This window comes from Athene noctua, chromosome Z (genome assembly GCF_965140245.1).
Source record: "Athene noctua chromosome Z, bAthNoc1.hap1.1, whole genome shotgun sequence".
Classification (NCBI taxonomy): Eukaryota; Metazoa; Chordata; class Aves; order Strigiformes; family Strigidae; genus Athene; species Athene noctua.
The window spans coordinates 43,085,489-43,101,715 of NC_134077.1; the positions used below are offsets into that span (position 1 = coordinate 43,085,489).

General features: G+C 37.9%; 1 protein-coding gene across 4 annotated transcripts in view; it reads right to left on the minus strand.

The window, feature by feature from the left end:
• Positions 1 to 16,227, minus strand: part of GAK (cyclin G associated kinase) — a 75,029-nt gene that overhangs the window by 40,986 nt on the left and 17,816 nt on the right. For all 4 annotated transcript variants that reach the window (XM_074933142.1, XM_074933141.1, XM_074933140.1 and 1 more), the window contains exons 7-13: positions 16,087 to 16,176; positions 12,950 to 13,085; positions 12,228 to 12,340; positions 11,556 to 11,667; positions 9,305 to 9,428; positions 721 to 770; positions 479 to 627 (exon numbers count right to left, since the gene is read on the minus strand). In XM_074933142.1, the coding sequence (XP_074789243.1) occupies positions 479 to 627; positions 721 to 770; positions 9,305 to 9,428; positions 11,556 to 11,667; positions 12,228 to 12,340; positions 12,950 to 13,085; positions 16,087 to 16,176 (774 nt within the window). The remainder of the gene's footprint in view (positions 1 to 478; positions 628 to 720; positions 771 to 9,304; positions 9,429 to 11,555; positions 11,668 to 12,227; positions 12,341 to 12,949; positions 13,086 to 16,086; positions 16,177 to 16,227) is intronic.

A 16,227-nucleotide genomic window follows, 5' to 3' on the forward strand; every position in this document is an offset into this window, starting at 1 on the left:
AGGTAGTAGCAGCCAGCAGTCAGAGACATAGGGCAGTCAACTAGTATAAAGTGGGACAAGGACAAAGTCCAGTAAAAGGGTTGTACAAACCAGTTGCTAAAGCATTACTACCTTTGATAAAGTAAAATCTCTGAATGTAGGAGATATTTAAATTTGAGTAGGATTTTTAATTATGTTAAGCATTCTCTATTTAAATCTGAAAAACCTAAGGTATCTGTACATGTTTTCAAAGATATCACTAGCTTAGGAAACAGAGACTTTAGTCAGTAAGATTAAAGATTAGTCCTTAATCAGTTAAGTTGGAACTGAAAATGTAAGACAAGTGGAATACTGGTTCATCTTTGACCTTGTTTTTATGCTTATTCTTTTGTCAACTTTTTCACTATGCAGCCTACTTTAACATATTTCACAATAAAAAGCTGAAGATATAATCAAGACATGGTGTTGAAAGATGGAAATACACAAAAACTATACGCACCCTATTATGGAACCTTGAAGGCCTGTATGTTCTTGGAGATAGATTATACACGGCATAGTGGCCAGGATGTTTAGAATCAAGGCATAGCCGCACATCTTCTATGTTATTTTTAATGGCTGATTCTACCCCTTCAGCTGGAAAGGACATCACTAAAGACAGAACAACAAAAACCAGGTGAAGTATTCACTTTTTTCATATATTAAAAACAACCAGAAATTATTCTTAAGACATGACTATCGTACCAGCAATTCTGGAAGTGATGTATGATATATCCAAGTCTCCTTTTGCATAACTGAAACAGAACACATCAGAATTAATACTGGGAAGTAGAACCATTGAAGTCGTAAGTCTAAAACCCAGGTCTCCCAGGCTACACCCACCACCATGAATAACTTTTTATTTCTTTCATCTGAGGCTTGTTACCTCACACTTCCAAGGTTTTCAGAACACAGTTTTTAGAATAGACCTTGTATTTGAACAGTTACTCAGTCAGCTGCAACAATACCATCTCAGGGGATTTTTTACAGATGCCTTTAATGCTTATCTCCTTTCTCTAGTCCCTGCTCTTGCTGATAATCATTCATTACAGGTATCAGTTTGAAAGCCTAATGAGGATGTATTATCATCTTCAGTGGAGGAGAACACAATGCTTAAAACAGAGATCATTTGTTGAAACCTTACATATTAAATTATGTAATTCATGGCCCAGAGGGCCATGCTGCTCAAATTCTGGATTCCATATGAATAGAGGATACCTGAATCTCTTTCCTCATTTAAATCATTCCTCCAAAAATCCACTTCCAGAACTCCCATAGTGAGCAAGAGATTAATTATTACTCATCTCTTTCTCATACAGTTGTTCACAGTTTTAAAGAACAGCATTCCTGAAAAATAACCTCTCAGTGGTTGGGTGTTGGTTTTTTTTTTTTTATTTAGGCCCATTCCCATCATCTCTACCTAATCACCCACATTATGCCAGTAATTTACTACACTAAGACCACTTTTTTGTTGTTGTTTCTAGGGTACCTGCTATGTAGCAGGATGAAAAAAAAAATCAAAAATACTGAAGAGTCCCAGTACAGGCCAACATCATTGAGTATAATCACATCGGTCTATACTCCTGATAGGCAAAGTAAGAAGAAATCTCACCTACAAAATTTGGTTTAAACATACCTAACTTCAGTAACATATTATGTCCAAAATATCAAATCCTCATCACAACATTATGATGCATGTTCAAGGAATGCAGAGGTACTATCAAAGTGACACCCTTATATTGCTATGTTGTGGTTTAACCTCAGCTGGCAACTAAGCACCACACAGCCACTCACTCCCTCCCCTCTTGGTTGATGGGGAAGAGAATCAAAAGGGTGAAAGTGAGAAAACTCAGAGGTTAAGATGAAGACAGTTTAAAGCAAAAGCCTTATGCACAAGCAAAGTAAAACAAGGAATTAATTCACTATTTCCCATCAGCAGGCAGGTGTTCAGCCATCTCCAGGAAAGCAGGGTTCCATCACACATAATGGTTACTTGGGAAGACAAATGCCATACATAACTCCACATGTTCCCACCTTCCTTGAGCATGACATTACTAGTATGGAATATCCCTCTGGTCAGCTGGGGTCAACTGTCTCAGCTGTGTTCCCTACCAAGTTCTTGTGCACTCCCAGCCTGATTGCTGGTAGGGTGATGTGAGAAGCAGGAAAGGCCTTGAAGCACTATGCAGCAGTAACTAAAACATTCCTGTATTATCAACACAGGTTCCAGCACAAATCCAAAGCATAGCCTAGTACTAGCTGCTATGAAAAAAAATTAACTATCCCAGCCAAAACCAGCACACACTACTAAGTTTCAAGACACTGCCTGAAAGAGCAGACCTAGGATAATGCACTCAAATTTTGAAACATCAAGTGGAACATTATACTTAGATTCCTTAGTGCTTGCTGGTAAACATGAAGGAGGCTGGAGGGATTGATTAAAAGATTACTGAATTTACAAGGATTGGGAGGAAGATTTTATAAAAGGCAAGAACTGTTCTGAAAGTAAGAACATTAAACAGTATTTATGCAGAATGGCATAATCAATGTCCTAACAATGATAACAACTCAAGGTCTCAAGAGAAGCTGAAATAACAGCAAGGAAGTTTGAGACTCTCACTAGACAAAACACTAAAAAATTCAATCTTAAAAAAATCTTGCATGAGGAGGTAGGCAAAATGGCCAAGTAAACACTATTCAACATATCTTTGCATCTTTGAAAGGACATAACTTTATCATGTGGCTCAGGTGGTAACACTACTGCAGCCAAACTAATTAAGGCAGAAATTTAAATTCAGAACTAAACATGGTTTCTTACTAAAATTATTAATAGGCATAATCCTTTGCATGACCAAGAAGTGTCAAATGTTGTTGTTTATACCCAGCTTGAAGCATGAAAACATGTAGATCATTCCATCAACTTTTTTTCATATCAAGAACCACTTAACAACTTATCTGATAGCCTGAGAACAAAGAATCATTATCTCTTCAATGATGTAACACTGAAGTTAGGCAGCAACTGGAAACAGCAGACAGAATCATTACGAGCAAGAAGTCCTCACACCCATTCTTTTGGGAACACTTTCAGACATTGACTTCTTACTAGCAAGACCATTCAATTCAGATTGCTTTTTACATTTTTTTCTAAACTAAAATACAAGATTATTAGTAGTATGGATCTCACCATACACACATTGCTGAAGAAGAGCAGCTTGGTATGTCAGCAACAGACTACAACCAACTCAAGCTTGCTGTTTTGCAGGACAAAATTTGGATACTTGTTATATTTGAAAAAGCATCAGAATATTTGTGCTGTCTTAATCAAAATGTAGCTGCTAAACTGTAAAAATCAACAGAAGCCTAAAATATGTGCCCTTATCCCTGAATTACTATTCCTTGGACTTAATTCTAAGGATTTCAAAGCTACTGCAACAGTAAAACTTGAACACAAGGTACTCTGTTTTTAGTGGAGTGTTTCAAGTCTGACTGGTAACTGTGATTTCTTTAAATGGCAGAGAGGTAAAAACATGCATATTCTTCACACCAGTAAGCATTCCTACACATTTCAAGATTAACCCTGTAAGTAAAAATCAGGAATAAGGTCTTTCCTTCCATGTTGTTAACATACGAAATTCCATTTACATAGCAATGTTGCTGGCAGATAATAAGAGTAGAAGAACATGCAAACAAGTTAAGAAGAGACTTCATGGAGCATTTCTGGCTTGTGATCCATGTGGAATACTCAGTGTGCTTTTTAAGGCTCTAATTAAGCTAAACAGGAAAGTATGACACCAATATTTAGTCACTTTTCTGTTGATACCAGGATACTTCAAGGCTTTTTAGTGAGAAGTCTAGTGGAAAACATGGCAAATAAGATATGAATTCTCATTTTGCAGAAAGAATAGATAAACAAAATGTTTTAATTAGATGTTAAAAACCTCTCACTGTGTAAATGGTTGCCTTTATCAATCTTGCCAGAGAACAGCTGCACTTAGAGACTGTAACTTATACTAAACAAAAGATCATTCCAGAAAATTAAGGTAAATTTAAAATTAATAAATTCACAAAACAACTAGCATACAGCACAAAATTCTACAACAGCGCATAGTTACCTTGTTACTAACAGCTGAAGATAGGAAAGCATAAAGAATGACAACTAACCAGCACAGCTACAATGTAAGCACACAAACCATTATCTTCAGTTAAACAATGTTCTAGCGCTAAGCAACCTTCCTCCATACATCTCTACACCCAGAAAAGTAGAAAAACATCTACTAATTAGCTGAACACGATCATTTTTGCAGTGTATTTTTTGAAAGCCTGGAAGAAATGCAGCACTGAAATTCACATCAATCTGTTTCCACTTGGTTTTGCTTCATAGAACTGAATTAATCATTCAGCTACCTAGTGCAACACAAAGATCCATGCAATAAAGCCTTAATGCTGCATGAAACCAGAAACAAGACTACCTTAGAAGAAAAGAAAGCTAGCAATAAAAGCAGCTAGTTGTTTCCTAGATTACTAGATCATAATCTCTTCAGTGAATGAAACTGTTCTGACAAAGCAAAACAAGATTAATAATAAATTTCTCATGCTGCTTTCAATACCAGTGTTGTTAACAGTACCAGTGAAGACTGGATTTAGATATGGGTTTTGGCAGCAAAACTGTAACCTTTGCGGATGCAAACCTCAATAAGATTAAAGCTGGTCAAGGGTACAGTAGCATCTCAAGCAAAAGATGGACAAGCTGAACAGAGGTACACTGAGGCTGCACAGCTGCAGACTGAGTTATCAGTCACACACCATTACACCTGCTGGAACAAAGTTCCCTTCCATGCAGTTTTTGCTCTTGTCCTATCAGGCCCTATCACATGGCAGTGCGTATCTGCTCTAAGTGTGTATACACTCTAGTACTTTCTTTTAGGTCAGTTTGTATCAATAGAGGGCTGAACCTCTGTTGCTCTGTGTTCTCTCGTGAAACTATGAACTGTTCTGAACCTGGAACAGAAATTGTGACACCTGTGAGGTGGCCTGGGGGACAATCAAGATGGTCCTCATTCACTCTCCTGCCCCAAGTAGCCTGTGACATGGGGTTTTAGTTTTCAGAATTTATCACTTAAGATAAAGAAGAAACCAAAATTTTAATTAAGAAAAAGGCAGCTATAGGAAAGAAAAAATTAACTTTCTTGTAGTAACTACAGAACACTAACTCTTCCACTGTAGCTTGGATTCAGTGAAAAAGTCTGTCTGCAGATAAATTCAGAAAAGCAATGATAAGTAGGAAGGAGAAAGCCTACTTAATGAGATGAAAAGATTCCAGCTCAAGGAGTGTTTAAGTGTGGTGAGGAAAACACATGACAAGAAAGACATTTTAGTTTGTCCAGAATGTCTGCTTCTCACGTTGGTTGAAGAATTTTGGAAAGGCAGTCAAGGATGCAAAAGCAGAAAAAGTATTATCTGATGGTACAGGCTGTAGCCACAACACAAGTCTGTAAAGACAGAGAATGACCATGACACACAGGTATGTCCCATAGTAGACAAACAGAGAATTAACACTTCAACTTGCTTAAAGCATAAATAGTTTAAGAATGCACAAACCCAATGGTGGGACTCTCACCAGAACAGTTAATGTTAAATACTAAAGAACGTGAAACTACCTTAGGTCCAGCATAATATTAAGTACATTGTGTACTGCTTATGTTAATTCATGTTTTGCTATTTCAGTGAACTGTTAAATACAGTTAAGACTCAAAATAGACAGGAGCCTTATCAAGGAATGAAAATTACAGAACTGAGGGACACTAAATATTGGCAAATTACAAGTGGAGTTTCTCTTTCAGTATCAACTAAACATTATCTGGAAAATAAGTACCAAAGTAACTGGTTCTCACTAGTATAATTATGTACCTGGTGCGTTCCCTCTTTTTCTTTGACTCCCCAATCCAATGACCAAATTCACTTAGATAACACAAGAAAACAAAAAGGCAGTTGTACGAAGACAGATGGTCCTCCACAAAACCAAGATTTGTTTATGTTAGTGCACAGCTTAAGAATCTGACAGTCTCACAGGCTCTGTCAACAGAGAGAATGTGCAGATGTCACCTAAATATAAACCCTGATTCAATCAGCCTAGCCCAAAACATCTGTGACAGACTGATCTCCTCATGATGAATCCTGTAACTTAACATACACTGTCTGACAATTCCTTGTCAATTCATCACAGCCCATGGAAGTGCTGTATCCCCCATTAGTCGGAAAAGGCCTCTGGCTTGTTGATCTAATCTGAATATTAGAATACTTTCATCCATTAAGAGCTACAAACCAAAATCAGGTCAAACAATTACATTCACATGCTACTCAATTCTAGTAAATACCCACATGTGACTTTCCATAATTAATACAAATAAGATGTAAAAGTAATGAGCTTTTGACTAATATTTAATAAGTTCCACAAAACACACACTAAAATGTCTCCAACAGCACCTGCATTCCTGACACAGGGTCAAACACTACCACAACATAAACAGTCATGCCAGATAATATTTGAATTACTTTAGAGGATTCTAACAGTTCCTTAGGTTTTAAGGCATATTTGAATTTAAATCGTCTTGCCACGGGCCTCTGTGCAGTACTTGAGAGCATCAAGTTCCATCTCAACCATAGCTTCTCACTTCTGTCAAAAAAGGGATTCTAACTGGAGTGACAAGCATATAGTTCAGCCACAGAACACTAACTATCAATTCAGAAGTAGAACTCTAAGACATATTCAAGACTTGTTTTGGGTAGTCACCATAATCTAAAGAAACAATTGTAGAGAAAAGCATGTGAACTGAACAGCATCTTTCCAGACAGCAAGTACTCCCTGTCCTATACTTCAGAAGCTGCCAGATGAGCTCTGCAGATACAGTTGGATGTACAGTCACCGTTTTGCTCCTTGCATGATACACTTATTATGGAACCACAGGAAGTCACACAAAACAAAAAAGTCACACACACCTGTTAAATTAGAGAAATAAAAGATGAAGGCACAGCATAAGACATTCCATATTCAAATGACAATTTTGGGCAGTCCTAATCCATCACTACAACAAAAGGGTAAACTAGCACAAATGAAATTCAAGAAAATAATTAAGTGTCCAGTGGTCTTTAAGGAAGAAACTGCTTGCAGGAGCAGGAAGAAGAAACTTCTTAACTGACTGATGAAGGCACAACCATCCAGAAAGTCATGAAAAGAGAACAGCACAAGTGAAGTGCAGGGCTCACTTCAGAAGCATGTATTGTACAATCAAAATATATTATCAGAGTAAGAGGTAATACAGGAAAGAGGTATGAAAAAATAGGCCTTATACCTTTATCAAAGATAGAGAAAAATTAAAGTATTATCTGTCATGAAGAATGTAATTTCTCCATTGCAAAACTTAAATCTAAGCAAAACTGGCAGAATTTGAGACAAGAGAGTTAAGTACCTTCAAATTTATAAATAAATCTGTAATGGTTTAGGCCCAGATGGCATCATACACCATTTGCTCACTACTCCCCCCACTGTGGGATGGGGAGAAGAATCAAAAGAAAAAGGTAGAAAACTCCTGAGTTGAGGATAAGAACAGTTTAACAGGACAACATACAAGGAGAGAAGAAATAATAATAGTAATAACAACAACAACAATAGTAATAGAGTAATATATGAAGCGAGTGATGCACAAAGCAATTGCTCACCACCTAGCTCGTTCCGGAGCCACAATCCATTCTACACATATATACCCAGTATATATACTGATCACGAACTCATATGGTATTGCATATCCCCTGGCTAGTTCAGGTCAGCTATCCTGGCTGTGCCACTTCCCAGCTTGTGAAAATTAATTCTACCCTAACCAAACCCAGGACAGTAGAGCTGTCAAAGGCAATCTGCAGAATATTCCCACTTTTTACTACAGAGTCAATTTTGTTTAACAAGGTACCACAAAAGGAACAGAAGTAGGACTGAAGAGAAGGGGAAAGGAAGAACAGTTGCACAGAAGGTGGCAGCAGGCATGAGAAGATAAGAACAGAGGTCTGCGAGACAGCACATGCCAAAGAAATAAAATGGAGAGCAGTTGCTTAAAAGTTGTAGCTCATCACGTTACTTGATACATGGAATTCCTACAGTTCTGCTAAGCTGCTTAACAAGTCAACGCTTTTCATCATGCAACAGTTGATTCCCTTCATACATCTCCCTGTCTTCTCTTGAGTCAGTGCGGTTTCCAAAGGGTGAAAAGTTTGATGCAACTGTGTCAACTGCTTCTGTAGAAAGCCTCGGGTCAAACCAAAGATGCATTGCTTTTGTAACCTTTAAAAACAATAGAGAACTTGGCCTTTCTAAGACACACAGGAAGTTTAACAAGGTGTAAGAGCAAACAGCTAAAAATGCACTTGAAGTGGCCACAGAGGTCTAAAATCTACAGATCGAACTTCTGATCACTACAAATTATACTCAGTGACAGAAAAACATATTGCAAGCAATACATTTCACAAGCCACAGTGCAGTATCCCAATTAAAGGGCCACAACCCCTACAATGAGGGACAAGGTCAGTACTTATTAGGAAGCTCTGGTTCAGTCATGGTATTCAGTAGTGACTTACCTGCTCTTCCAAGAAGTAAGAAAAAAATTTTTACATTGCCTAAAATTTTATTATGAGTTAAAAATGTATGAATCATACAGACTGATTAATATTGATCATATAGAGGTACTAGAAACATTCTGAACGGGACTGAAAATCTGATTAGAAAAAAAATAATCACACACAAGGTATTTGAGAACCCATACATCAAAACAGGACAAAGTTCTTTCATGTAACATAGGGCAAAGGGTGTAAGATTCCACATGCAGCTTTTCTTCTCACCTCCAGTCCCTTTATTTGTACCTTTCACAACTCAGTGTTTTTTTCTTCCTCTCTTATTCATGGAGGACCTAATTCAATTAATTCATTCTGAACCATGACAGTCTTATTCCATATCCTTCTGCCCTGCTCCAGCCCCAACCTGCTCATCTCTCCCAAGCTTTAGTATCTAAATACAGCAAGGAAAGTAGTACTTACAGACAGGCTTTCACCTCCAACACTTATTTCGAGTACATGATTGCTAAAGTAACTTTTATATTAGTATCATTCACAAAATCTCAGGGCTAGTAACCAGCTATTAGAGCTCATAACTTGGATAAATATGCTGAATTTGATAATTTCTGGATTAAGTTACTAACCCTTCATTTAGAACTCTTACCAGCACAATATTTTTTTTTTTTCTACTCACTTGGCCACAGACTGGATAACTTTAGAAGATGTATCCTTAATATTAGTGAAAAATCGCTCTGTTCCACCCCTCAGAATATCAAAGAACCCTCCATAAGTCTGGTCACATTCCGCAATGGTCAGGCCTAGAGTAGTCGAATAAAAATAATTGTACTTTAAGTCATATTCTGGAATGGGCTCTATACTAAAGCAAGTTGCCTACAAAGCTACAAGGCTACACCTTGCTGTAAGGCTTACAGTTCTCAAGTTCTCCTTAACTATGATCTATGCCTGAAGTAGTTACTTTCCTGCAGTCAGAAGGTACTAGCTAACTACTTAACACATTGTTTAATTGACTCTGCATTTAAGAGAAAACAAGGTAATTAATTTCTGAAAGCATTTGTTTTGCATTACCAGTGCAAAAAAATGCTGTATTTCTTTAGTATCAGCCTCTTAAAGTGCAGCTTATCACTAGCAAATCTATTTAGGCATGCCCAGACACATTTTAAAGCACAACATCCCAGATGATAGCACAGCATCCCAGCACAACATCCCTGTTACTATGATTGTATACAAACAGTACTCATTCTTTCACAAAACAGATAGCTAGTCATTCGTTTATAATCCCATTAGTAAGTTGGATTCTTCCACAGAAATTGATATCCAGATAACATTACTACTATAAATATTACCCCATTTTAAAAGTTTCCCTGGAACATTAATATTCTTTGCCTTACTGGCAATTCAGCATAAGAAATATCAAACAAGAAATATCAGGCTGGAAGAAAAATTGAATACAGTATGAAATATTCCCTTGATATGTTCTACATTAATTGAAATGGTCCATATTCACGTATGATATATTCATATATGATAAAATGGGTGCAGAAATTGCCTTTTAATATAAAATTAGATGCAAATAAGCCTATCAAGCTTCAATTTTCTTTATTAAGTGCAAGAATTTTCAACTGGATGAACTCTGGATTTTCTATTTTTACAGAATGGCTATGTCAGCTTTTAACTGTGTCATTGTGAAGAAGTGCTTTGGCTGACTCAATTTAGCACTGCTAGCCCAACTACTGTCTTTCCTCAGATGGAACCACAACTCCTCCTCACCACTGATGTCCTATGGTGCAGCCATCTTCTGAAGTCGTCCCTGCACAACACTCCCATAATTATCTGGGCTCCAGGCAGTACCAGCTATGACTATTTCTGAAAGTACTGACTGGATAGCCAATAATCTGAGTTTAGGCTGTTGTTCCTTCCTTTTGAGACTGTCAGACATGAATCTTTTGGAATTGACAAAACTAAATAGCTTTAGACTATGATCACTCTGTTGTATGTACTTCAAGTTATCACAGGGTGTCAAAACTCCTCTTTTAAAGATCTCAGATGTTTACAGAAGTATTTCTTCCTCATACAGTCTTTTCACAGACTGGAATAAATACATGTCAGGTCAGTGACTCCTTAGCATTAACGAACTACTGTAGTCCATAGCCAAAACCCCTCCAATTGCTTCTGCATTTCTTTACTGGACTACCTCACCATTAGACACCAAGGCTGTTTTAGCATAAACTTATACCAAAAGCTACAGAATGGCTGCTATCTTTTTAAATTGTAACAAAGCTGATGTTAAGCAGTTCTTCTCGGAAGACGACAACTGTCACTTTCTTACACTAAACACCCAATATTGTGCACAAACTTAGGATATGTACTGATTTTAGTAACTGCTGCCACAAAAATAACAAGGTATCAGTTTAAATACAGCACTTCTGAGAAGATTAACAGTTTCATTTTACAATCCTCAAATTCTCCTCTTTACACAAGACACTTTCAAATACACTTGCCTCATTGAATCAGAAAGTTTTGGGTTTAAAATAAGACATTTTTATTCATCTGTCATAACTTGAAGACTACTTTCTCTGCAACTCTTGTACTTAAGAACTTTATTGCTTATTGTATCCACCACTTTCATCAAGTTTCAGTTCACTTATTTCAACTCTCCCGCATCTACAGGTCACTAATGCATTTTAGTTTCTATTATTTTACACAGGAAACCAATTTTATCTTGCTCAAAGAACCTGAGAGATTCACATTTACATGTATCAACATACAACCAAACCCTGCAAAAAATAAAACAAGGTTAGAAACAGTGATTACAGATGCAAAAAAGCTAATCTTTCAGCAAAATGTCTAAAAATCAAATTTTTTTTTTTTTTCACATAGAAGATATGCAATTGCTTCTACCTTAAGATGATGCCTCCTGCACTTACCTGCATTGTACATATTGTTGAGCTGTCCTGCAGGCTTGGAGCTCTGTGAAACAGAGGTCACAGATGTCCGAGGCTGAGCACTGTTTCCGTAGCCTCCATTTTGTTCCAGGAGCTGAGAAGATTAATACCCACTATGAGTATTTTCTTGCCAATTTATCCAACTACTTACGCTTTGTAAATTACTTTTACTTGGTGAGAACAAACAAGCTGAACCTCAGGAAAAAGCCAGGAAGATAGATTAACTGATTCACTTGCAATATTGTGCAAATTAAGCATTGAACAGAAGAGACCTAAGTGGGTTTCAAGTTAGTGAAGGCAGAGCCTTCATATACAAGATTTTTCTATGCAAGTTAATTATGATTATATGTAGTATGCCAAACAGATCACTTGCATACTAAAGAATGACCCAAGATCATGAGAAGTTTTTCAATGAGTAGTTAGAACTACAACTAGTTTCCTCTAATGTCTCACAAGCTCTGTGCTTTAAAAATCACATTTTTCAAAGATCCTTCAAGTGATGCAGATCAACTCAACTGAATTTCAAAACAAGTCAGTGTGAAACTTTCAAAAGACTAAGAAACCAGACCTATTGTGCTATTAAACTCACACTCACTAGTAAGAGAGGAGAGAAGAGAGACCTAATCAATAATACTCCTTATAAGACATCTTTACCTCTGTGATGGGAGATTTAGGATTCACATTCCTAGCTGCTGCAACCTCCTGCAGTTGATTCACAAGTTCAGTGATTGACAATCTCTCCTCTGGGTTCACCTTCAAAGTGGAGCCTAAAAAAGAAGATACAGACCACGTAACAGAAACCTTCAGGGCTTTTCTCCAAGTAGATATTCATAATTTCTTCAATGGATTGCAGTGCAATAAGCATCAAATACATGAACAGTGTGGATCAAGAGCTAATTCCATATCCAAGATCATTGTCATAACAGGTATCTATGAAAAAATACCATTTAGGTTAAAAATATTTCAAAAAATACACTTTAGAATCAATTAATGAATAACACCAGAAATAACTTTATATCTAATAGTGCTGGAGTTGGAGACGTATTTCTGGCACTGTAACTGAAGTTTCCAGTAATCTAAAAAAATAGAATTCTTAAAGCACATTCAAAGAAACTAAATCAAGACACTAGTATGGATATTATGGATAATATTATGGACTAATTCAGATGCTAAGCAAGACAGGCAACACTACTGAAACACCCAAAAGTTTCATTTACTGTCTCCAAAGTTTTTGATAATAGATTAAAATTTTCATTAAAACTAAGTTGTTGCAGCTAAACTTTTTCACCATTACATGTCAATAACATTTAACTATCAGTAACACAACACTGATGCATCCATAAAGACACTGAATTAAATAAACATTGTAAACTTACGAATGAGATCATAAAACACAGAATAGCGGGTGTCGTTTTGTGGGATGACGTATTTCCCATTGACTATGCGAAGTTTTGCTCCATCTTCAAATGGATGTTGCCTAAAGCACAGCAAGTACAGGATACAGCCCAGAGCCTACACAGAGATAAATGCAGAAATATGTCATAGAATCATTTAGGCTGGAAAAGACCCATAAGATCATGAAGTCCCACCATTATCCTAACACTACCAAGTCCACCACTAAACCATGTCCCTAAGCACCATGTCTACACACACCTTTTAAATACCTCCAGAGATAGCAACCCACACACTTCTTTGGGCAGCCTGTTCCAATATTTGATAATGTTTTCAGTGAAGAAATTTTTTAAAATATTAAATCCAAACATACCCTGGCACAACTTGCAGCCATTTCCTCTCATCATATCCCTCGTTACTTGAGAAAAGAGACCAACATCCACCTTGCTACTATCTCCTTTCAGGTAGTGGTAGAGAGCAATAAGGTCTTCCTGTGGCCTCCAGGCTAAACAACCCATTTCCTCAGCCACTCCTCACAGGACTTGTGCTCTAGACCCTACACCAGTTCTGTTGCTCTTCCTCTGAACTTTCTCCATTCCTAACATATTCCTTGTAGTGAGGAACCCAAAACACACAGTATTTGAGGTGCAGCCTCACTATTGCTAAGTACAGGGGAATGCTCACTTCCCTGTCCCTTCTGGCCACACTATTTCTGATACAAGCCAGGATGCCATTGGCCTTCTTGGCCACCTGGTCATACTGGTTCTTTTCTACCCACCAGCTTTCCAGCCATGCCTCCCCAAGCCTGTAACAGTGCATGGGGCAAGTGCAGGACCCAGCACTGACCCTTGTTAAATCTCATACAATTGGCCTCGGCCCATCACTCCAGCCTGTCCAGATGCCTCTGTAAAGCCTCCCTACCCTCAAGCAGATCAACACTCCCACCCAACTTGGTGTCATCTGCAAACTGACTGAGGGTGCACTCGATCCCCTCGTCTAGATCATCAATAAAGATGTTAAACAGGAGTGGCCCCGACACCAAGCCCTGGGGGACACCACTCATGACTGGCTGCCAGCTGGGAGGAAATCAGGGGGGCATGGAATGGATAGCCTTGGTGTGAGACCAGCAGAGCCTCAGGCAGGGAGGCAGGGGCTGCCGATGGCTGCTTCAGTTACTGGTTCTCCTGTCTGACAGCTGCAGTCCTGGACAGGGACAGGAGCAGATCATGGCACAATTCTGTCCTCTTCCTCCTCTGCCACTCAAAGGAGTGTTGCAACTTTATACAAGGATATTGACCAAAGCATAAAGAAACATCTTATCTTGTACATCCACACCTTATCTCATATCCTGTGATAGACAGTATCATGGTCTTACAGGAAGCTGGAAGATACCCAAAGCCACGGACAAAAGGAGCTCTGCAGCACCCACCTATGTGTGAAGCTTACCACAGAATTTCAGAAGTTTATAAATAAAAATTTTCTGATTCATGAACCCATTGGCTGGTCCTTCTTGCCTGTGCTGTCTTTAATTCAGGCAATTATTTTTAAAGCAGATTTTTAGATTATGAAATTGATTCCTAGGTTCCTAATATTGCTTGCAAATCACAGGTTTCAGTCATCAGCTACTGACTCATTCAGCCGTATTCCCAGCACTTTAGAGATCAGCTTCACACTCCTTCAGAAATAATTAGTCTTGATGTTTCTCAGGAGACAGAACACTTAGTGAAACATTCATTTGTTTGGCACGTCAAATAGAGAGCTCCAATCAGCCATACTGTTACTAAATAGATTTATGGGTTTTTTCCCTTTCATCGAAGTTTTCAGATTCAGGGATTATTCTATTCCTGACATTTTAAAAATCATTATAGTAAGTCCGTTTTATGAATTCCACAGTATACAAAGCTGAGTAGTCTTCCTGAGACACTGAATCCTGTTCTTGAACATGTTTTTCTCACAAAAAGACTCAGAAGATTTGTTTCTTATCTTCATCCTGTGCTTCAAGGAGACATTTTATTTGTGCAGACGGAAATTGGTCTTTTAAAACACCAGTATTACAATTTCTTGATTTGTCTTTTGACACACTGCCAATACAGGTAACAGCTGAACAGCCTGACACCTGCCTCTAAAAAATATCCAAAACTTAAGTCCCCAAACACAAAGTCACTGGGTACTACTTCAGTACTATTACAGTATTACACAACTGAAAAAGGTACAACTGAGGATTTAATGTTTACCTTTAATCCTGGCTACAGATTTTCTAGTCAGTGTTAACAATTTATCATCCTTTCTATACACAGAATCGTCTAGGTTGGAAAAGACCTTGGAGATCATCCAGTTCAACCATTTACCTAGCACTGACAGTTCCCAACTACACCAGATCCCTCAGCGCTATGTCAACCCAACTCTTGAACCCCTCCAGGGATGGGGACTCCACCACCTCCCTGGGCCGCACATTCCAACATCTAACAACCCCTTCTGGAAAGAAATGCTTCCTAATATCTAGTTTAAACCTTCCCTGACACAACTTGAGGCCATTACCTCTTGTCCTATCGCTTGTTACTTGGTTAAAGAGACTCATCCCCAGCTCTCTGCAACCTCCTTTCAGGTAGCTGTAGAGGGCGATGAGGTCTCCCCTCAGCCTCCTCTTCTCCAGTCTACAAAGCATGAACGATCTCTGCGTCATTCTCATCCTTGCTATCTGTCTGTATTTTATCTAGATAAATACCTAGACATAACTATTTCAAACTCAGCAATAGACTGCCCCAGAATTGAATGCATGGCAGAGTATGAAAGGCAAGAATCTGAATCAAAGGACTGTAAGTATTCTGTCTCTATCATGGCAAGCTCCAACTAAGCAACAGCTCTACTGAATGCCAAAGAAGTTGAACATTGCCTCTCATAGTGAAACTTAAGCTAAATCTGGAAGAAAACCTCAAATGTTACACCCTATTCTTTTAATATTTAGATACACAGGTCATAAATTTTTTTATTTTGATAGAAGACAATCTATCCAGTGTTTATTTTGGTGCTTTTATTTAATCAACAAAGTAATATTAAGACTGCAAAATCAATTTCACTATGATATAGGCAGCTGTGATACAGCAAGAGAAAAATTTCTTACCCAAATATCCTGTTTTTCACCAATTGGAAAATTTGAATACAAGTCTATCATCTCTGGTGTCCTGTACATTGGCGTTGTATTCCTTGTGATCTGCAGAAGACAGAATTTCTTCAAACAGAAACTTGAATAAGATGTAACTGC